The sequence below is a fragment of the Bos javanicus genome, chromosome 6 (assembly GCF_032452875.1).
Source record: "Bos javanicus breed banteng chromosome 6, ARS-OSU_banteng_1.0, whole genome shotgun sequence".
In the NCBI taxonomy this organism is placed as follows: Eukaryota; Metazoa; Chordata; class Mammalia; order Artiodactyla; family Bovidae; genus Bos; species Bos javanicus.
Genome location: NC_083873.1, coordinates 111738506 through 111762101, shown reverse-complemented (window position 1 = coordinate 111762101; position 23596 = coordinate 111738506). Strand labels below are relative to the sequence as shown.

The 23596-nt window shown below is 47.7% G+C and overlaps 1 protein-coding gene across 3 annotated transcripts in view; it reads left to right on the top strand.

Annotated features, from left to right (window-relative positions):
- Positions 1-2808: 2808 nt before the first annotated feature.
- Positions 2809-23596, top strand: part of TAPT1 (transmembrane anterior posterior transformation 1) — a 62073-nt gene continuing 41285 nt past the window's right edge. The window contains exons 1-2 of one of the 3 annotated variants that reach the window (XM_061420896.1): positions 2809-4442; positions 17523-17653. In XM_061420896.1, the coding sequence (XP_061276880.1) occupies positions 3641-4442; positions 17523-17653 (933 nt within the window). In that variant the 5' untranslated portion in view covers positions 2809-3640. The remainder of the gene's footprint in view (positions 4443-17522; positions 17654-23596) is intronic. The other 2 variants (XM_061420894.1, XM_061420893.1) reach the window with 2 other exon arrangements.

Below are 23596 nucleotides of genomic sequence, written 5' to 3'. Positions count from 1 at the left end.
AAGTCGTGTCCGACTCTGTGACCCCATGAACTTTGGCCTGCCACACTCCCCTGTCCATGGGATTTTCCAGACAAGAATACTGGAGTGGGTAGCCATTTCCTTCTCCAGGGGATCTTTCCCGACCCAGGGATGGAACCCACATCTCCTGCATTGGCAGGTGGGTTCTTTACCCACTGAGCCACCAGGGAAGCCTCTATCAATAAAGTTACTGCATTTGAAATCCCTGCATTCAACTTTTAGACCTGATTACAAAGTAATTCTATAACTAAGGATTTCATACTTTTCTACAAATCTTGAGAGTGTAGGCAAATATCTAGCTTTTTACAATCCAGGGGTCCAAGAATCTGCAAAGGGTTAGGAAGGATTTATCACAAAATTCTACAAAAGGACACCAGGATAATCAGGTGTAATGCTCTACAGGGAGAAAATGAAACACAGAGATGTCACGTGTCACCTTAGGTCAAAAGACTGATGGGAGAGCTAAAGTCCCGGCTTCTCCAGATTCAGGGTCCTCTCAAGTCAGCAAAACACGTGATGTTTTTGTTACTCGGGAAAAGTATATGGAGCTAATTTCAAACATATTTTAGGGGCAATATACCAGAAATATTATCAAGAGGTAAGTTGCTTCCTACTCAGTTTAAACAAAAGGAAGCATTCAAAGTTAGCACTAAGGAGGAATAAAAAGGAAAATCTTTTTTTGTTTTGTTCTTTTAACTCCTACTATTATGTAGGTATTGCCCCATTTACTAGTGAAAGATACTAAGAACCAGAGTTTATAGACTCAAAAGAAAATTTTCTGGAGCTTGAATCCATGGTTCATATACAATGTGTTCAATGTATTTTCTATAGTCATAAAATCAGTTATTAAACATTTATTAAAAATGAAGTTGTGATTTATTTTTTAAACTGTATACACTACTCACCCACTTTTCATTCTTTTTAAAAACATTTTGTGTTTTGCTCTTTTGAAAATACAGCAGCTACATGGTAGCTATTACCACCATTAGGTAAAGGCTACACAGTTAATTAAGAATATGTGTAGCACTTTACAAGCTCTTGATTGAATTTACATAATCACTTATGTGTACATATTAAAATATAATTTGAATGTATAAATCCCTTAAGTTTCTCCACTCCTTGAATCGTTTTCTTTCTATATTGTTTATATGTAAAGACTATTCTCAGCTTCTCATTCTTGCCCATCACTTTCCTCTATTGAAACTATTACCCAGCAATGAATTATTTCTTTCACTAGCAGTTAATACAGTGACATGTTAACAGCATACCATCTAATTGTTGAATTAATGTTTTAAATTCAATTCCTGTAGCTTATTGTCAACCAAATCCTGCTTTTAACTTATACCTTAACTCAAAATGCTTCTTGATGTGTCTTAAATGGTGAGGGTTTATCATATCTTTTTGAACTACTCCTATTATTTCCTAACAGTAGCATTATAAATCTAAGCGTATACCTTTTGTTCTGCAACTGATAAAGAAAACATTGTATTTTAAGTTCTATTTATTGTTCTCAGAGAACTGTTGGTTTTCTATGCTCTATAACTATTTAAGATTATGTGTAACTTGCCTTTTTGATAATACACAATACATATTTGACAATACCCTTTTCCTGGATTCTGAAATTCTGACAATGGGTTGAATGAACACAAATAAACTTCTCACGTACAATAAGATATTTGACTAATTATCAATACCTAGACAAGGAAAGAATAGTGTTAACTGAAAAAGTTAATGTTCATTTCAAAAATGCTTTGTATTTCCTTTTTGGCCATGCTGAGTAGCATGTGGGATCTTATTTCCCAGATCAGGGATTGAATGCAAGCCCCTTGCATTGGAAGCACAACCACCACAGAAGTCCCTCAAAAATGCTTTTTATCATGTTCCACTTCAAGATGGGTTTGTTTGAAACGGTGCAATTTCATAAAACATCAGAGAAAATAATGTAGCGCCAGTAAAAAGATCCACTTGGTGAAAAGTTATCAGAGTTTCAGCTTTCCTGCTTCTGGTTAGTTCATCTGCTGAAACACCTTCACACCTGACCTGGACACAGGACTCCCTCCCTTTGCTGACTAGTTTAAAGGACAAAGACGGCCTTTAGAACACCTGGTCTTCTTCAGGCCCTTACAGAACAAGAGAGAAATCCATTCCTACAACTGGCTGCCTTAGGAAACAGACTTTACAATCCTTTCCCTTCCAGTTCCTGTGGAGTTAAAAGCAGGGCCCATCAGTCAGTAAACCTGGTGAGACAGGAATTGGGAACTGACAGCAACAAGCAGTAAAAGCTTCCTTCCTCCTGGACAATCGGTAAATAATAGAACAGGATGGTTTTACTCTATCAAAAATCAGAGAATAACAGAATTGGAGTCTTAAGGAATCTCAGAGGCCACACAGTTTTCAGTACCTTTTGATTTTCAAAATAAATCTGAAGATTTGACCAGAGCACTTGTTTTTGACTGATTTAACTCAGTTTTGACAGATGTAACCAAAACAAGAGAATTTCGTGGTCACAGGGATGTTTAGAAATGTAATTCTCCCAACAGTTCCGTTTTCTGAAGGATAAGGATGTTCCAAAGACATCAGTTCCTCCTTTCACTGGCGCCCGAGGGCCAGTTCCCATCTACCCGGCCTTCCTGGTCCAGCTGGGTCCCTCACCCCCTACCCCTCGACCTGCTCTTAAATCTGTGAGGCAGCTGTCCTCTGTGCATGGAGCCCAGAACAGCCCACTGAGTCTGCAACCAGGTGGGTACCCTCTGGCGACAACAGAACCCTCAAGGTCTCTGATGAACCACCACGAGGTCGATTTTTGCTCTGTTCACAACCCGCTTGTATCTATCAGAGCTTCCCTGGTGGTTCAGACGGTAAAGCGTCTGGCTGCAATGCAGGAGACCCGGGTTCCATCCCTGGGTGGGGAAGATTCCCTGGAGAAGAGCATGGCAACCCACTCCAGTATTCTTGCCTGGAGAATCCCATGGACAGAGGAGCCCGGCGGCCTACAGTAGTCCGTGGGGTCACAAAGAGTCGGACACGGCTTAAGTGACTTCACTTTTCTATTTATCTATCTAGCTCTCCAGTTGAGGTCTAGGGAACTTCCAGACAACTTAACCTTAAGCGAAGAATTCCAGTTTTCCTTCATCAAAAGGGAACCCCCAGGGGCACAGGTTTTAGTTGGCAGACAAGAAACTGACCGGCCACAAAACCCCCCACCCCCATAAACGGAGCGGCCGGCCCCTTCCCGGAGTCTGGAGCATCCTGACTCCCAGCGGCGGCGGCTGGACACCCCGCTCGCTGCGGAGTCACACACGCCCGAGCTGCCTATGGCGGTCACCCCAAGTAAAGAGGGGGCGCCCCGGTGGATGAGCGAGGGCGGCCGAGAGCCGCATCCTAACCCTAACGCCGAGAGGCGGCCTTAGGAGGTCCGCGGGCGCGGAAAAAACAAACGCAAAAACGTAGACAGCACCCGGCTCCTCGGGCGGAGTCCCTGGGCCCGTGCCCTCCCCGCTCCGCACCCCCACCTGTTGGGCAGCATCTCCAGGGCACCTTCTGGCCCAAGTGCTTTGGAAACTGTCAACAACAACAACAACAAAACCCCAGAGGCCCGGGATGCTGACGGGCGAGCCTAACAATGCAGAAGAGCGGGAGCCAGAGGAGCCGACCCGCGGGGGTCGGGGATCATCTGGAGGCCGGGCCGCAGCGCCGCGGCCGTGCCAGCGGTGCCAAGACCGGGCGGGCGGCGGCGCCGGCGCACTCCGGGCACCGAGCCTGCAAAAGGGGCCCCGGGCGAGCAGCCGGCCACCTCGCAGACGGCGGGCAGCGGGCGCAGCAGCAGCGGCCGCCGCCCCGGGGCTCCTCGGCCGACCCTCCGGCCGCCGCCGCCGCGCTCGGCTTGCTCCCGCCGGGGCCCCGACCCGAGCCCCGGTGGCGCTCGCTCTCCCCGGCCGCGCGGCCCGGCGGCATGGAGCCCGGCGCGGCGCGGGAAAGCAGCGCGCGGCACGGGGACGGCAGGAAGAAGATGGCGGCGGCCGTGGCGGCGGCGGCAGCGGCGGCCGCCTCCTCTCACGCGCCGCTGACGCCAATGGCGCGCGCCGGCCGGCGGGCCGCGGATGGCGGCGGCGGCGGCGGCGGCGGCGGCCCGGGCTCCGCTGAGGGGCGGGGCGAGGCGGGAAGGGGGCCGGCCGGAGGCGGAGGCCGGGCCGGCGCCTGGAGGGAGGCGGTGGGGACGGTTTGCTGTGCTCGGAACATGGCGGGCGTCGGCGACGCGGCCGCCCCGAGAGAAGGCGGCGCGGACGGCGCCGAGCGGGATGGCCGCGCTGAGGCGGAGCAGCTGGGCGGCGGCGGTCACGGGCCCCCGCCGGCGCCTCAGCACACGGAGACGCTGGGCTTCTACGAGAGCGACCGGCGGCGGGAGCGGCGCCGCAGCCGCGCAGGTGAGGAGGGCGGGCGGGGAGGCGGGCGGCGCTAGGCCGCGGCCGCGGCGGCGAAGGGCGGCGAGAGGCGCCGCGCGGGACTCCGGCCGCGAGTCCGGGGGCGGCCGGGGCTTGGCTGGGCGCGCGCGGAGCCGGCGCGGCTCCCGAGGCGCCGCGGCCGCTGACAGGCTCCTCGGGCGGGGCCGCCGGCAGCGCCGAGGCCCCCGGGCGATAAAACGCCCGCCCGGCCAGGTGCGTCCGAGAGACGGACAGAGGGGGGCAGCGGCCGGGGGCGTTCGTCCCCGCTCCCTTTTCCTGCTGCTTCTGGAAGGTCTTTCTTTAAAACAAACAAACGAAACAGAGCGCCTGGGGTGTCCTCCCGCCTCGATAACGTTGGCGAGCATCTCACCCCCCACCCCCGGCTCGAGGAGCTCAAAACTGAGCAGCGCGAGGCTGGATTTCATTATCTGTGTGCCAAGGTGACTTCTGTTTTCAGCGAACTTGAGTCATCCGAACCTGTTAACTTGCTCTCTAAATAATGTGTTCTTCTGCCGCAGATAACGCGGTGGTAATGACAGCGAAGTTTCAGCTCTTCTGCCCAGGGTATAAATATTTAGCGCTCCTGCACATGTTACCTGTGAACTTTTCCTAAACCGAAACTTCAGCCACTTTAAAAAAAAAGAAAAGAAAAGGCAGCACTTGCGAATCCTCCTTTCAATGACCGGTTTTTAAGCCTGTTGTTTTAGTATTGTTTCTTTCAGCTGTAGGATTTTATTCTTGTGTTCAGAAAGTTTTTAAAAGTTGCCTTTGTATTCATACTGCAGTTCTGTTATGAGGCTCGAAAGAAGGGAAGACATTGAGGTGTATGTTTCAGTGAATGTAGAGTGATCGTAGCATTTTAATTCCTGCGTAATTCTGAGTTTTGAAAATCAGTGGAGCCATAACTCCCTTTGAATTTCTTCCAACTACAAATTGTTTCAGCTCCACAGTAGGAGCTGCATTAGCCGTTATTCCTGCAGTTCGTGCTAATAAATGTTTAAGTCCTAAGGCTTACTGCATCATTGGCTGTACTTGTGTATGGAAGACTTGAAAGTCCTTTAGTGCTAACTTGGTCTGATCAAGTGAGATGGTGATTGATTTGCTAATTATCAGAGCTAGACATAGGTTAGCTTTTGTAGAGATCTTTATCTTTGAAAAATTAAGTACAGACTGTGCCTTGTTTTGTCTTTCTCAATGGGACCACTTAAAAATTCTCAACTCTGTTTGGTTAAGTTGTCACTTTAAACTTTTGCTTGGGAGAGTGTTTACTTTCTGTAATTGGTCAGATCTGAGTAAGACAAAGGATTAAATCTCTCAGCTGTCTGTATACTTACTTGGACTTGAAAATTAAAAGCACTCTGGTGCAAATAGAGAGCAATGTGGCCAGGTTTCATTGTAATTTTTTGAAATATTTATGAGTTTCAGGAAATCCAACATTATAAATGTTGCTTGCACGCACAAAAAATGAAGTTGTCAGGAGCCTTTTGATGAGCACAGTTGCTGGGACCCTTAGCACCATTTCCGTAGCCCTGCCCAACATCCCTCTGGATACCTGTGACCGTGGACTTCTACAGACTTCATGCCGCCCATGCATTCTTCCTCATCATGGGTTGCTGAGGGTGGTTTACTTAACATGTTTGAAGCTGGACTTTCAACCCAGAGTTGCGGCAAGTCGTTATCAGGGACACACTTCCGGCTCTGGTTGTTGGGGTAGTTAAGTGTTTCCCCAGTTCCATCCGTTCAGTGGAGGTGAGATGTGTGTGGCAGCCCTTGAGGATCAGGACTTAGGTGAGGGTCCCAGGAGATCTCAGCTGGAGTCACCAGCCAGCGTTGTTCTGTCTTGGCCTCCACGTGGGCCCCTTGTCCTCTCTCCCAGGTGTCTGTCCCTCTCTAGTAGGCACACAGCTCTCGCCACTGCCGGAACCCACTCCCTAACACTGATGCTGTTCTGGTCAGACTCTTCTCACTGGAGATTCGAAGCCTTGCAGTCATTCTGAAAGGCCGTGGCCTGCTCGAGTGCCCAGTGCATTCACCCTGACCCTCCAGCATCGCTCCCTTCCGCTGCTCAGCATCCTTTCCTTCCTCTCCCGTCCAGAATTTAGAAAATTCTTCCCTAGGGGCTGCCCTGGGCCAGAGGGCCTTGGAGTGGCACCACCTAGGGTCCTGTGAGCAGCATTTCTTCCTGAGTCAGATGTCTCCCAAGACTGGATGCTTGCACTAAAGGTGTTGCTTTGTCCATTTTTTGTATTCCGGCGCTGCCTCTGATACTCTGGTCTTCCCTCCTTTCCTGCCAATTCAGGGCAACCTTTGTCTTGCCTTTTGAAAGTCAGAATTTTAGTGTCTTGGTGGCCTAAAGCATCAGTTAGTTCCAAAGTCTCCTTTATCATTTCTCCCAAGGAATGTAGGACTTGTATAAATTAGATGTTTGTTGGCCTGTCCTAACCATCCAAGATCCTGTAAATGAATATACAGATTAGGTAATTAGCCACACCCTATCAGTCCAAGGAAAATAATTCAGAACATAGTGTTTGAGGTTCCTAGTTTTATTTTGTACTTGTCCGTGTTTATGTATGTGTTTGTAGAATGTATAAGTACGTTAGCTGGTATATATACAGCTACATCAAGGGTCAGCTTTGTTTTTCTCCCTCAAACTCTTGTAATCATTTCATTCACTGAATTCCCTCTGAGTCGTGAGTAGCCTGGTGGTGGGCTGAGACTTTTCTCAGGTCTGGTACTTAAACTCTACCATGGTTAGAAATGCCTAGTTCACGCCTCACTCCCAGTTTCGTTCTCTCTCATGATGGTCACTGTGTATTTAACCCGCCTTGACTCACATGGTCCCCTGTCTTGAACTCTGGATGTATTCGTCATCACAAACTGCAGATTCATCTCTTCTTTTTTTCTTCTTCTTAAAAAATATGTATTAATGTGTACACTTAAGAATAGTTAAAATGGTAACATTTATGTATATTTTACTGCAATAAAAATAAATTTAAAAATTAAAACAAAATATGACCAACTTCTATTGTCCTTTTTGCTATAAGACCAGATAATAAGTACATATTGCTGATACTTCCTAGTGATCCAGTGGTTTCAGGACTCTACGCCTTCACTGCCAAAGGCGTGGGTTTGATCCCTGAACTAAGATCCTGCCAGTCAGGAGGTTCCCACCCGCCTCACCAGCACTCCCCCACCCCTCCACCCTGCCAAAAAAAAGCACATGTTGCTATGTGTCCCTGCTTGTTCCCCACCTCACTGCTCTGCAGAAGTTCTAAGTGGTAGAGTTTCTGTATAACCATGTTCCCGTTTAGGAATCTAGGTCTAGCGAGTCAACTTTGGACTAAGCGTTGGGCAATCCATTCTTGGCTTATTTCGGTGGTGGAATTGCTTTGTAGACTCTGTGCTTGCCTAATCTACTTGGCTCTGTTTCATAACTCCACCACGCAGTGGTTTAGTATCCGAAGTATTTAAGTTGGCTCTAATAACTGGAGACTTAACAATAGAAGACCTGGTGTAGAATAAACACAGCAGCTACTGGTGAAGATGAAGCAGTGACTATGTAATGCAGGTATTGGAATATGTGTAGGAGCAGGTGTTGCTTATAAAACAAAAGAACTTGGAGTAGGGTATGGGTGAACAGCCAGGTTTCTGACTGTAAATGGCCCCGGTGCCATGGGGCCCATTTCGTTCCTTTCCCATGGCGACTCTTCACTTCTGGAACTTAAACTTGTTACCACCACGTTTGCTCCTCTTCACTTTCTTTGCATTTTAGACCTCTTGCTTACCTCCATGAGAGAGTGGACAGAGCAAGGAAAACTAAAGCCCAGAAAAACCAACTGACGCCTTTTTAGCAGCTCCCACAAAAGATTTCGTCTGGGACTAAGGTTCAGATTCACCATGTCTGTCCTGTTGTGTAACTGAAAATTTAATATGTTAAAATACATTTTCATTTAACCAGTCCTGAGTCGGACACGACTGAGCGACTGAACTGAACTGATCCTCTATAAAATATGTTGCATAGTTATCCTTGTGGCCCGAGAGTTATCCTGATGGATGATTAAAGCCTGTGATTTGGAAAATTATGCCCTAAAGTAAATCAATTTCTCATCTACAAAGTGATCCAGTGGTTTTAGGACTCTACGCCTTCACTGCCAAAGGCGGGGGTTTGATCCCTGAACTGATCCTTAGGCAGTTGTAAAACTGCCTAAGAAATTACCTGGAGTGACCACAACTCTGATACAGATAATGTAAAATTAGCTTCTTTTCTTCTGACAAATGATTGCTTTTCTTTTAAAATTCTCACCTGCTTTATTTAACTAGTACTTGCAAACTAAAAAGCAATGATATGATCTTTGCCCAGGTCAATATCTTGACCTTTTTAAAGATGTTAAGCTTCCATCTGGTTTGCCCTCCGAAATTCAGTCCTAGAAGCTCATTTGCAGCCCATCTTGGGGAATGTTTGCGTGAAAGAGGTCTTTGAAAAGACTATATCATTGACTGTCAAGTTAATGATACTCTGTTCCCATTTTTAGTTCTTTGTAACCTTGTAACCTTGGAAAAAGTCACCACTCTTTTTGTATCTGTTTTTCCATCTATAAATTTATGAATATCTTTTCTGTTGTTTACTTCCCAAAAGAGGTTATTTATAAGTAGATTGAGAGCTTTGACAGCTTCAGATCAGATCAGATCGGTCGCTCAGTCGTGTCCGACTCTGCAACCCCATGAACCGCAGCACGCCAGGCCTCCCTGTCCATCACCAACTCCTGGAGTTCACTCAGACTCACGTCCATCGAGTCAGTGATGCCATCCAGCCATCTCATCCTCTGTCGTCCCCTTCTCCTCCTGCCCCCAATCCCTCCCAGCATCAGAGTCTTTTCCAATGAGTTAACTCTTCCCATGAGGTGGCCAAAGTACTGGAGTTTCAGCTTTAGCATCATTCCTTCCAGAGAAATCCCAGGGCTGATCTCCTTCAGAATGGACTGGTTGGATCTCCTTGCAGTCCAAGGGACTCTCAAGAGTCTTCTCCAACACCACAGTTCAAAAGCATCAATTCTTCGGCGCTCAGCCTTCTTCACAGTCCAACTGTCACATTCATACATGACCACAGGAAAAACCATAGCCTTGACTAGACGAACCTTTGTTGGCAAAGTAATGTCTCTGCTTTTGAACATGCTATGTAGGTTGGTCATAACTTTCCTTCCAAGGAGTAAGCGTCTTTTAATTTCATGGCTGCAGTCACCATCTGCAGTGATTTTGGAGCCCAGAAAAATAAAGTCTGATACTGTTTCCACTGTTTCCCCATCTGTTTCCCATGAAGTGGTGGGACCGGATGCCATGATCTTCGTTTTCTGAATGTTGAGCTTTAAGCCCACTTTGTCACTCTCCACTTTCACTTTCATCAAGAAGCTTTTGAGTTCCTTTTCACTTTCTGCCATAAGGGTGGTGTCATCTGCGTATCTGAGGTAATTGATATTTCTCCCGGCAATCTTGATTCCAGCTTGTGTTTCTTCCAGTCCAGCGTTTCTCATGATGTACTCTGCATATAAGTTAAATAAACAGGATGACAATATACAGCCTTGACGAACTCCTTTTCCTATTTGGAACCAGTCTGTTGTTCCATGTCCAGTTCTAACTGTTGCTTCCTGACCATATTTGAGTTAGGAAAGCAAGATTGCTATCATTGATTCCTAGTTGGCCTTGTACAAGGGTATGCCTTTGTATTTGTGTAATAAACTTGTAACTAATATCTTAGTGTAACTTTAGTAAAGCCTATTAAGGATCACATTATTTAAGATCATGGAGATTTGCATGTTTCATAGTATTGTCCTAGCAGTTAACCAATATTACTTTCCAATTTTTTAATGGTCCATGCTATTTTAAGAAAGATATATTTGGACATATTACTGAACATGTAAATATATTTATGATTACTCATTACTTCAAATTAATACTTTTTACCCTGCGCTCTTATTTGTCTCTCAGAAGATAATTAATCATAACATGTCTTTGCTCAGGCATGAGGAAGCAGCCGTTCATCCTGCGGTCTTTGTCAGTTTAGGGTAGTGGGTCACAAGCAACTCTGCAGTAGACGCGTGCTCATTAAAACAATCTGGGCTAACTGATTCAGGTTTATGGTTGATATTATTTTCCCAGTGTTAAATGTTCATGACTGGCAAGGCTCACTTATTCGAGTGTAGAAGCTCCTATTTCTATTAAATAGTGAAATACTTCTATTTTACTGAATAATATTTCTTGTTGGTGAGAACTGGATAAATGAGCTAAAATTGGTTGACATCTGAAAAGCTCAAACGGTATTGAGAAAACAATTGGGTTATTTTATTTTGGAAAATAATTTGCACTTACACTATAAAGACAGATGTTTGACATAACAAATGAAAGTCACTCTTGCTAAGAAGGCGTGAAGCCCCGCCGCAGGAGAAAGCGCAGGTCCCGTTGTGTGTGTGCTCAGTTCCCGAGTCGTGTCCGGCTCTTTGCGCCCCTGTGGACTGCCGCCCGCCAGCTCCTCTGTCCATGCGAGCTCTGGTCCACTGAACCAGCTGAGTTCTTGAAGAGTGGCGGCCAGAAGTCAAAGAGCAGTAGTCATCTTCCTGAATAATTAGCCAGGCAGCCTGCCAGAATTGCAGGACAAGTGAGTTCAGGTACATCCGTATAATGGAGAAAACAGTGTTTAAAACAATAGCAGTAACAAACAGAAACACTGAAACACAGCTATGCTCCAGAGCGGAAGGTTCCAGAACAGAAGTAGAAGGTATATTCAAGAATGTATCCGTGACCAGGAAAAGGTTGGGGGGCCGGCGGGGTGGGGACCAGACGGCAGCGGGACTGCCGCATTGTACCTGAGGAGCTCGGGCCACAGGGCAGCAGAAGCCCCTTCTGCAGTGCGGATCAGAGGCTCCTCCTGGGAGATGGAAGCCAGGCCAGGGCTCGGTCGTCTTCTCTAGAAGGATCGTCAGAGAGATGGACGGTAATTACGATCCAGGGGGAGAGTGTGTGTGTGCAGTCGCTCAGCCGTGTCCAGCTGTTTGCAGCTCCAGGGACTGCAGCACGCCATGGTTCCCTGTCCTTCACCATCTCCTGGAGTTTGCTCACATTCATGTCCATCGAGTCGGTGATACTATCTTAACTGTCTCATCCTCTGCTGTCTGCTTCTCCTTTTGCCTTCAGTCTTTCCAGCATCAGGGTCTTTGCCAATGAATCAGCTTGTCGAATCAGTTGGCCAAAGTATTGGAGCTTCAGCATCAGTCCTTCCAATGAATATTCAGGGTGGATTTCCTTTAGGATTGACTAGTTTGATCTCCTTGCAGTCCAAAGAACTCTATGTAGAGTCTTCTCCAGCACCGCAGTTTGCAAGCATCAATTCTTTGGTGCTGGGTTCTATTCCCAACTTGCCTCTTAGCTTTTCAGTGACTTTGGACAAGTCTCTGAAGCTCTATGAGCCTCAGATTCTTGATTTGAAAAACGTGAACACTGTCAACTGTGCCTTTAGCTCTCAGAGTTGTGGTGAGGGTTTGATGAAGTACTGTGTGCAGCACCTTTGTAAGCCACCTCAGTCAGGTGTTACATTTGTGTTAGTCACTCAGTCGTGTCTGACTCTGTGCCAGGCTCCCCTGTCCATGGAATTCTCCAGGCAAGAATGCTGGAGTGTGTGGCCATTGCTTTCTCCAGGGGATCGTCCCACTCCAGGGATTGAACCCAGGTCTCCTGCATTGCAGGCAGGTCTGAGCCACCAGAGAAGCAGAGGACCCTAATTCCTTAAGCAGGGCCAGTCCTTGAGGAGTGTGGCGGGGTGGAGGGGTGTGGTGGACAGGGAGGAGTGTGGGGAGGAGGAGGTAGGAAAGCTTTCCATCTGTCTCACCCATGAAGCTTGGTTTTGCTTAGTATTGCTTTAATGTTTCTTTTAAAACTGTTCTCCAACCCATTGCTGCTGCTGCTGCTGTCACTTCAGTCATGTCGGACTCTGTGCGACTCCACAGACAGCAGCCCACCAGGCTCCCCCGTCCCTGGGATTCTCCAGGCAAGAACACTGGAGTGGGTTGCCATTGCCTTTTTTGCTCCAACCCACTAGTATGGTGTTAATGATAGGTAAACCTTACCCTTAGACTCAACTCATTGGGGGCTGGACTTGGGGAAGATCCGGATACATGGTGCTTTGTTTCAGAAAGTTTAAGGGCTGGCAGGGGAGCTGCTTAGTAAACAGTGTAACATCACAGAAGTAAACCCAGGGTGCTGGGAGCACAGAGATGGTGTCGGGGGGTGGTTCCCAGTTTTCCAGAACACAGTGGCCTGTTTACAAAAGCACTAAAGACAATGATAGAATGATCTAGTGCCAGAAGGTACAGGCTTTAGGGATGGACTGCTTGATTTAAATGCTGGCTGTACTGTACGCTTCTTCTGTGACCTTGGAGGCCTCCTTCACTTCTCTGTGCCTCAGTTTCTTCATCTATAAAATGGGCATGATGATAAAGCCTGTCTCGTGGTTATGAGAACTGTGTACTCAAAACATGTTTTATCCTTTAATGCTTGTGTTTACTGTTAAAATTTCCATTGGAGAATCAAAATTGGTATTTACAACTGAAATCCTTGCATTTCTAGAGGTAGAATCCTGATACAGTACTTCTTCACATTTATAATAGAGTTAAAACACCCTCATAGGTTTATATTTTATAATTTTTTAAAACTCGTTTAAGGAAAGTTCCTTAGGTTATGTAGTTCGTTAAATGTGCTTGTTAGACATGTTCCCTTTTATCCTTGGAAACAGGGTTGCAGCCGTAGCAGTAAAGGTTAGGTGACCACCAAACGCGGATTGGCTAGTGCTGTGACCATGTGAAGTTACCAGTAAGTAGTTCCAGACAGCGTGTCATGATTTGCGGTCTTCACACCCTTTCATACACAGTCGCTGGAACATCCTTTGTGAATGACAAGCAGGTGACAGGTGTTGTAAAACCGCTCCAAGCCTCGGTTTCCCTCTTCTGTGACGTTGAGATCTGTGGGTGGAGCGGGGTCCCAGGACCAGTGGGGACAGAACCGGCGCGGATCCGCCCTCATCTGACGGCTCTCCCTGTGCCCTCCTCTGGACCAGGGCAAAACCCTCGCTGTGGAGGAGGCTCCGTCTTCTGTGGGCCCAGGGAGGACACCGGCCCGGAGGATGACTTTCTAAATAAGCAAGGTACAGGGTCGGGCTGCAGCCCGCGGGCCCACCTGGCCTGAGCTAGCCCAGGTTCAGGACCGAAGGAAGAGCCGGGACTCGGCAACAGAGAGACCTCTGTGGTTTGAAAGGGATGAGGGTGGGAGAGGGGGGCTGCCAGGGAGAAGGTGGGGGGGGGAGCTCTTTGGTTACCAGGGAAACCAGCCGAGGGCCACGCCCCTCCCCGCCGTTTGACCAGTACAGACTAGGGCCGGGGGCAGCTCTGCCGGAAGTTCAGCCCTGCGCCAGGGACACAGTGAAGCAGGCCCTGGTCGGTCAGCCGATGGACAGAGAGCAAGAGGACAGCCGTCTTGAGCGGCCTGACCACACGGACAGCTCATCCCAGCCTTTCGGTTTAATTTGCTTTTCAAAAGATACACTCGTGTGACAGCCTGTTTATCTAATCCTTCACACACCGAGATACTAGCTCACGCCCCCCAGCTCCCTTCCCTGCCCTTACTGTGTGTGGACGATGTGCCGGGCCCTTACTGGCTGTGCCCCTGGGGCGGAGTGCAGGTGCCTGTCGGGGACCGTCCTTTGGATGCTCACTGACCAGATGCTCCAGAGCTCTTCCCTGCTGAGAGCGCCCGCATCTCAGAACACACCTGCCCCAGTCCCGGGCACTGTGCTCGAGAAGCTGCCGCGCTCTGCTTCCGCCGCCTCTTATTTCCGATTCTTGCTCTCCACCACACCCTCCTCTGTGACTGCCTTCCTCTCCTCTGAGCCACTCATTCGTTCAGGGAGCATCGGCTGAGCCCTCTTTAGCGCTGTGTCCCGAGGATGCAGAGGGAAAGAACACCGGAGGAGTGTGTGTGTACCCGGGCTCCAGGGGAAAACCCGGGGAGTCTTCCTGGAGCAGGTGACTCCGCGCGTCCCTCGCCCATAGAGGCTCACCTGTGTGCTCACATGAGTGGACAGAGGGAGCCTACACACAGCGTTTGCCCGCGGTGAGACGTGTTGTAACTAGAGAACAGCGACCTTGACGTTCAGGGGAGGCAGGCATGCTGCGCGGCGGGAAAGAAAGATAAACTGGGCTGAGTTGGCAGGGCTCTGCTGTCCCCTCTGCCAGGGTGTTGACCTCGCTTGGAGGTGCCACGAGCCCCGGAGGGTTTCTGCCGCCAGCCTGTGTGTGTGCCGACCCGGGCCAGGCCAGGTGGGGCCTAGGGGAGCGAGGAGCGGAAGGCGGGCGCTGGTCAGCCTCCACAGTAACCTGGAGAGAGCCGGGAGGACCACCTGCAGACGGAGTTCGGAACAAGAGGGCAAGTTTATAAACGTTTTGAGGAGGAGTCATCAGGGCTTGGAAAGGGGACGGGGTGGGGGCGGGGGGGGGGGGGGATGGTCAGAATCGGCCCCCAGCTGCCGGCCTGGAGCCTTGTCACTGGTGAGCCCGGAACTAACGATGGGGCTGCAGTAGTGGGGATTAATGGGGGAAGGGTGGATTGCAGTTTGCCGGCTAAAGGTGCCTTTGGAAATTCTAGGTGGAATTGCCCACAGGCAGTGGGAAGTAGTCCAGGCTCAGGAGTCAAAAGCGGAAGCTGTGGCAGCGTCAGGATTGAGGTGATGGTTTTGACCTTAGACCGCCCCAGCAGAGAATGTGTAGGGAAGAAAGATAAGAAGAATGAAGAAAAGACACCTGGTGACACATGAAACAATATGGCCTTACAGGGTGGCCGGAATTTTACTGTGGCCCTGCTGTGTTGCATGTGTGTGCGTGTGTGTGAAGTCCTCAGTCATATTCGACTCTTTGCGGCCCCACGGGCTGTGGCCCGCCGGGCTCGTCTGTCCATGGGATTCTCCAGGCAAGAGGACAGGAGCGGGTTGCCATGCCCTCCTCCAGGGGATCTTCCCCACCCAGGGATCGAACCCTTGTCTCTGGCGTCTACCTGCATTAACAGGCAGATTCCTGACCCCTTGCCACCTGGAAAGCCTATCATAAGAAGCAAGAGCACCCAACCAAACCCGCAAGCCCTTCAGGATCAGGTGGAGGAAGACCAGGGAGTCTGGTGATGCGCCCTTCGGGGCTCGTGACCCTGCTCGCTGGCGTCAGTGCCAGTTTGTGCCAGCACAGTTTCTTCTGCTTCCTGAATGTCCCGTTGCTTCCCAGCATTCATTCACTTGAAAGAATTGATATTTATAGATATTCACTAATGAAAGCGTCTCTCTTCTGTCCAGTTGGAAAACCGAACTGTGTTCAAGTCTTAACTGTTTGGTCTTTCTCTTCGGTTTTAGCTGTCCTTGTTTACAGCACAAAACACTCTTTTTTCCCCTCTCCTTCAGGCCGTAGATCTTGTGCTGGATCTAGCCAGCCACCAACGTGTTAGAAAGTTCCGAGCCAGAAGTGTCACTCCGTCCGGATGCGGTTGCCTTGAGGCGCACACGGCGGAGCCCACACCTTGTGTCCGTGGCTTCAGCCGAGGTGTCCTGAGAGCACCATGCCCGTGGTCACTGTGCAGCCTGACCTGCCTCTCTGCCCAGCTGCAGTAGGCCCTGGTCGGGTTCTCCACCTCTTTCAGTTTCCAGGTGGCTTTCATGGTACCACTGACTCTCCAAGTCGATTATGAATCTTGTATTTAAAGAAATCTGTAATTTGGGGGTGGGTGGGACTCTGACTTCTGCACATAAGCAAGCCACTTCACCTGATGTTCAAGGAACTCGCTGTCTGTCCCAGTGCTGGAGGAAGTCAGCTGTTTTAGGCCCACTGGGAGGTAGTAAGTCCACTTCTGAGTCTTCCTAGAGACTCTTCCAGAGTGTTTAGGACTGTACACTTCCCCACCCCCGCAGCCTTTAAATCCTAGCGTCACATAAGACAGAACTCCGCAGGAGGACGCTTGTGAGTGAAATCGACCTTCCTGCTTTGTCATCTGTGGGAGGGAACACCAACATGGGGTTTGGGAAGGAGCAAGAGGCCAGCTCAGAGCAGAGAGGACGCTTTGCAACCCTTGGTGTCCTGAGTCCGGGAAGAGAGGACGGCCTCCTAGAGAGTGAAGGAGGAAGGGAGGATCTGAGGCCGGGGGCCAAGAGGTCGACCAGGTGGTGGGCTGCCGGGAAGCGTGGCCCACACGGTGGAAACATCGGGAGCAGGTAACAACCTTACTTGCCATCCCAGGTCTGCCAGATACATCCCAGTGGAAAGCGTTCAGCCTCCTCCAGCCTTTCTTTGCTCAGCTGAGATGAGACAACGGAGGGTGAATTTGCATCAGAGGAACGGAAAACAGGTGGACAGGTCCACGGGGAGTGCGGTCTTCAGATGGGGTTGAGGTTCTGTCTTGTGTGACTCACAGTTACCATCGTGTTGGGAAGGCTTCACCTGGGGAAATGGTGTTATTTAGACACTGGCAGCATCTCTGAGGCTAAAGAAGAAGGAAGGATTTGTTCCAGTGTCGAGTGTGTTCTTCCGCCCAGCTCACTCCTGGACTGGAGGAGTGCCTCTCGGGTGACTCAGCTTGTGTGTGTGCGTGTGTGTGTCTCCGTTTTGTGTGCACTTGGTACCCACTCTGTGTGTGTGTGTGCGTGTGTCTCTGTTAGTATCTTTTCCCCTGCCTTCTACTCTGCGTCAGCCCAGGCCCTCTATCACCTAAGACCCCTCACTAGACTCTCAGAGAACTTCTGACTTATATTCTGGCTTATAGCAATGGCCCCTGGTATATTCCCCTGACATTTTCGGTTTATATCACACAAAAACAGCAGTTTTCTCACTCTCCGCTGATGGCTTATGTGTAGTTCAGTTCTGGGCACCGAAACGTAGATACTTTGTTTTATAACCTTGTTTTACGTCTGTGTTACCTGGGGCGCCAGCTAGCCTTGGAAGTCGCTTGATAAATGCTGTTCTTTTTGTTTTGTCTTTTTTTTTCTTGTAGAGCTTTCACTATTCAGGTTCCTCAGCGCTGAACTAACCAGAGGGTACTTCCTTGAACATAATGAGGCCAAGTATACAGAAAGAAGAGAAAGAGTGTACACGTGTATGCGAATACCAAGGGAATTGGAAAAGGTACTGTTATTTTTTTTTAATTACTTGCCATCATTTTGAAAATTATGTCAACATGTTAATTCTATTAAAAACAATTTGAACCGCTTGAGTGGAATTTTTTAAATATTGGGAATAATGTGATCATGAATAATTAGGTGGAATAGGAATTCCCAGATAGGGAGAGTCTTTAAAAAGTGCATTTTTCAGTGTCAGATCCAGTGATCTGTAACTTCGCTATTTATTAAACTTGCTGAATTCCCATTTGAGTCCTCCCTGGTGGCTCAGTGGTAAAGAATCTGCCTCCAATGCAGGAGTCATGGGTTTTATTCCTGGGTCAGGAAGATCCCCTGGAGGAGGAAATAGGTACTCACTCCGAGTCTTCTTGGCTGGAGAATCCTGCAGAGTGAGGAGCCCTTGCCCACCAGGCTCCCCGTCCATGGGACCACAGACAAGCTGGACACTCCTGGCGACTAAACAGTACAAGCAATAGTTCCCATTTCTGTCCCATCCAGATAACTTTCTTCAAGGAATTACTCTTTTCTTATCCTTCTAGTTCTCTTCAGTTTGTTTTTCCTAGAATCAGTTTTTTTTTTTCCCATTCAGCACGATATAAATTATTTAATTTCCCCCTTTGTTAAGGTGTCAGTTTCTCAGAAAGCCCTCATTTTTAAAAATGTAAAGGACAGTTTCTTCAAAGAAAATTAGATAGTCTCTTTCACCTTCAACACAGAAAGCATTTCAGTGGGGAATAAACACATAACAACAGCACCGATCCTTCCGTGTGGTGATCCCTTGATGTCTTCGTGCTCCCTTGATGTGTTCTAGGCCACCAGGTCTGATCAGATACAAAGCCAAGGCTGCCCTTTTCCTCTGCATTCACAGAGTTGATGAGTCTGAACCATCTGGAAATTTCTTATAAGAAGGAAAGAGTTAAGCGATAATTCAGCTTTCAGTTCAGTTCAGTCGCTCAGTTGTGTCTGATTCTTTGCAACCCCAGGGGCTGCAGCTGCTAGGCTTCCCTGTCCATCACCAATTCCCAGAGCTTGCTCAAACTCATGTCCGTCGAGTCGGTGATGCCACCCACCATCTCATCCTCTGTCATCCCCTTCTCCTCCTGCCTTCAGTCTTTCCCAGTATCAGGGCCTTTTCTAAGGAGTTGTTCGCATCAGGTGGCCAAAGTATTGGAGCTTCAGCATCAGTCCTTCCAGTGAATATTCAGTGCTGATTTCCTTTAGGATTGCCTGGTTTGATCTCCTTGAAGTCCAAGGGACTCTCAAGTCTTCTCCAACACTACAGTTCAAAAATACCAGTTCTTCAGCGCTCTGCTTTCTTTATGGTCCAACTTGTACATCCATGGAAGTTTCTTATAAGAAGGAAAGAGTTAAGCAATAATTCAGCTTTATCTATGCTAAAACATGTTTTCATACATTTTTAGAAACGGAACTTTTGATGTTCGAGTCACTTCCCTGGAATCACAGTTTCTCTTAGAGTTGGTATGGAAGGGTTTAGTTGGTGTGCTTTCTCCGTGGGCTGTAACAACAGGAGGAGCGGTAGACAGTGAGAAGGGAGGGCACGGGCAGTTTGGCCGAGGTTTGTTTATTTCTAACCATCCATCCGTATGGTAGAAGGAGGAGGGTCGCTTGTGAAGAGGTGGGTTGACAGACCTTGTTTTCTTGGGTTTTTGGTGGCAGATTGCATGCGAGAGCTTTGGGGGGTTCTGTATTGGGGTGAGGTTAGACAGTGGAGGAACCAGCAGGCGTTTGGTGCCTTTGGCCAGGGTCCTCAAACACGCGTGGCTGTTCCCGTGTCACTGCTTTTCTCTAGGGCTCTGTGCTGGAGCCAAGGCCTGGAGGTAAGGGAGGTGTTTGTGGTGCGGAGCGGGGGGCAGCGGTGCAGCCCTCCTCCCGAGGGCAGCAGCTCCCTTGTTTTGTGTATTAGAGTAGCTTTAAGGAGGAACCTGGCGGGTGACATTTCTTCTGCTTTTTATTTACAGTAATTCTTGTGTCTTTCTTAAAACACCTGAACCTGCTTTTCAAAGCTCGCTTTTTTCTGCCGTGATCAGCCATGGGCTAGAAGTGGAAAGCTGCTGCAGCTAACCCTGCCGGGGGCCTGCCTTCTCTCTGCAGCCTGGATGCTCGTCCACCGCCTGTCTGAGCTGCTGGCCTCCCTCTTTGCTCTGGGCGAGCCCAGAGGGTCGTGTCCACTGTCCACAGGCAGACTTTATGGACTTCAACTAAGGAGGTGTCCTTCTGAGCCCTTGTACCACTCCACCTGCGGTAGAAATAACTCACAGTGACAGCAACCCCCCATAACTGTCACCTCATCAGAGGCAGGCTCAGTACCCCCATCCTGCTCTTTCCTCATCTGTTGTCTTTCAGTCACTAAGTTGTGTCCAACTTTCTGCGACCCCATGGACTGCAACACGCCAGGCTCCTCTGTCCTCCTCTCTCCCAGAGTTTGCTCAAATTCGTGGTCATTGTGTCGGTGATGCCATCCAACTGTCTCATCTTCTGCCACCCCCTTCTTTTGCCTTCAGTCTTTCCCAGCATCAGGGTCTTTTCCAATGAGTTGTCTCTTCATATTAGTGGCCAAAGTTTTGGAACTTCAACTTTAGCATCAGTCCTTCCAGTGAATATTCAAGGATAATTTCTGTTAGGATTGACTGGTTTGATCTCCTTATAGTAAGGGACTCTCGAGAGTCTTCTCCAGCACCACAGTTCTTTTCTTCATTCAGTTCAGTTCAGTTCAGTCGCCAGTCGTGTCCGACTCTTTGCGACCCCGTGAATCGCAGCACGCCAGGCCTCCCTGTCCATCACCATCTCCCGGAGTTCACTCAGACTCACGTCCATTGAGTCAGTGATGCCATCCAGCCATCTCATCCTCTGTCGTCCCCTTCTCCTCGTGCCCCCAATCCCTCCCAGCGTCAGAGTCTTTTCCAGTGAGTCAGTTCTTTGCATGAGGTGGCCAAAGTACTGGAGTTTCAGCTTTAGCATCAGTCCTTCCAAAGAACACTCAGGACTGATCTCCTTTAGAATGGACTGGTTGGATCTCCTTGCAGTCCAAGGGACTCTCAAGAGTCTGCTCCAACACCACAGTTCAAAAGCATCAATTCTTCGGCACTCAGCCTTCTTCACAGTCCAACTCTCACATCCATACATGACCACAGAAAAAACCATACCCTTAACTAGACGAACCTTTGTTGGCAAAGTAATGTTTCTGCTTTTGAATATGCTATCTAGGTTGGTCATAACTTTCCTTCCAAGGAGTAAGCGTCTTTTAATTTCATGGCTGCAGTCACCATCTGCAGTGATTTTGGAGCCCAGAAAAATAAAGTCTGATACTGTTTCCACTGTTTCCCCATCTATTTCCCGTGAAGTGATGGAACCAGATGCCATAATCTTCGTTTTCTGAATGTTGAGCTTTAAGCCAACTTTTTCACTCTATTCTTTCACTTTCATCAAGAGGCTTTTGAGTTCCTCTTCACTTTCTGCCATAAGGGTGGTGTCATCTGCATATCTGAGGTAATTGATATTTCTCCCGGCAATCTTGATTCCAGCTTGTGCTTCTTCCAGTCCAGCATTTCTCATGATGTACTCTGTATATAAGTTAAATAAGCAGGGTGACAATATACAGCCTTGATGTACTCCTTTTCCTATTTGGAACCAGTCTGTTGTTCCATGTCCTGTTCTAGCTGTTGCTTCCTGACCTGCATACAAATTTCTCAAGAGGCAGGTCAAGTGATCTGGGATTCCCATCTCTTTCAGAATTTTCCACAGTTTCTTATGATCCATGCAGCATTGAAATCACAAGCAAGTTTCTGGGTGGATTTCTCACAGAAACTTGTAAGCATTTCATATTTGTCATTGTGAGTTCTAAGTTGTCTTCTGGGAAAATCTCTGCAGGTCTTGATGGGGCTTCAGTATAAACCAGTGTTTTTCAACCTGTGGTCTGTTGTAGGGCCACTAGTAGGTGGGATAACCCATGCACTAAGTTGTAATCAATGAGGATTTATTCTGTTTAATTGAAGAATAGAAAAAGTATCACATTGCATTCATTGCTTGTACTCAGGGTAAGTGTTTTGTTTTGTTGTTTTTTTTTTGGAAACTTCGGTTTCACTTGTACGTGTTTGAAACGTTATTAGCGTGAGAAAAGTTTGGTGGACACCGCTCACACACAGTTGCCATTATGTTCTAATCCTGTTGCCCACGAGAAAGGCTTTGGTTTTAGGCCTATTTAGGACATGTCGATTTAGTCTCTGAGAACAATACTTCAGGTGTTTTACTGCTTAAAATATACAAAAGAATATCATCTTTTTCAGTTTAGAGAAGTTTCTTCTTCTATTAGGTTGGTGCAAAAGTAATTGTGCTTTGGCTCTTTGATATTGGAGTACATTCTTATATAAATGTGGTTATGTTATACCCCATTTTAAGGCTCATTTCTCAATTTATTTTTTTTTCCTAATGACTTACTACTTGCTGTTTGTTTTACGTTTATTTTAAGACTATAAAAATGATATTAGAGAAAAAGCAAATTTGAGCAATATTTTTATTCAAATTCAAAGTGGGTCGTAAAGCAGCAGAGACAGTTCACAACATCAGCAGTGCATTTGGCCAAGGAACTGCTAATGAACATATAATGCAGTGGTAATTCAAGAAGTTTTAGAAAGGAGGTGAGAACCTTGAAGATGACGGGCTTAGTGGCTGCCCGTTGGAAGTTAGCAACAACCAATTGAGAGCAATTATCAAGGCAGATTTTCTTACAGCTACATAAGAAGTTGCCAAAGAACTCATTGTCAACCATTCTACATTCATTCAGCATTTGAAGCAAATTGGAAAGGTGAAAAAGCTCGGTAAGTGGCTGCTTCATGAGCTGACTGAAAAATCAAAATAAAATCGTTTTGAAGTGTCGTCTTCTCTCATTCTCTTCAACAACAACGAACCGTTTCTCGATCGGATTGTGATGTGTGACGAAAAGTGGATTTTATACAACCAGTGATGACCAGCTCAGTGGCTAGACCAAGAAGAAGCTCCAAAGCACTTCCCCAAACCAAACTTGCATCAAAAAACAAATGGTCTTGGACACTGGTGGTCTCCTGCCAGTCTGATCCACTCCAGCTTCCTGAATCCTGGCAAAACCACTATATCTGAGAAGTGTGCTCAGCAAATGAATGAGATGCGCTGAAAACTGCCATGCCCGCAGTCAGCACTGGTCAGCACAGCGGGCCCAGTTCTTCTGCACGACAGTGCCCAAGCACACGTTGCAAAACCAAGGCTTCCGAAGTTGAACGAATTGGGCTGCAGAGTTCTGCCTCGTTCGCCATAGTCACCTGATCTCTCGCCAGCCGACTACCACTTCCTCGAGCATTCTGACAGCTTTTTGTAGGGAGAACACGGCCATAGCCAGCAGGAGGCAGAAGATGGCTTCCAAGAGTCCGTTGAATCCTGAAGCATGAATGTTTATTCTACGGGAATAAACAAACATTTTTGTTGGCAAAAATGTGTGGATTGTAATGGTTCCTATTTTGATTAATAAAGATGTGTTTGAGCGTAGTCATAATCTAAAATTCACAGTCCAAAACCACAGTTTCTTTTGTATCAACTTAAGACTAAGTGGAGCATAGAGGAAAGCAGACTTAGATTTCAGTTTAATTCCATGCTTAAATATCTCTCATAACAGCGTGAATTCACTCTGCTGTCCCTAAGGCCTTTATTTGATGTGGGGACGGGGTCCCACTTCAGGCATTTATCGTGAGAGTTGAGAGGCAGTCAAGACGTTTGTGGTAATATAACTTATTTTTATTGGTTACCTTTGTGTTTATTTAATATATAATGCCATACTAATTTTTAAAAAAATGTTCTTGTTACTGTATTTCCACCTAACCTTTGCAGAAAGAGAAACTTGATAATTAAAGAGCATTTTGTGTTTTCAGGGGTTGCAGATACTATAAAGCATGTAATTAATGCT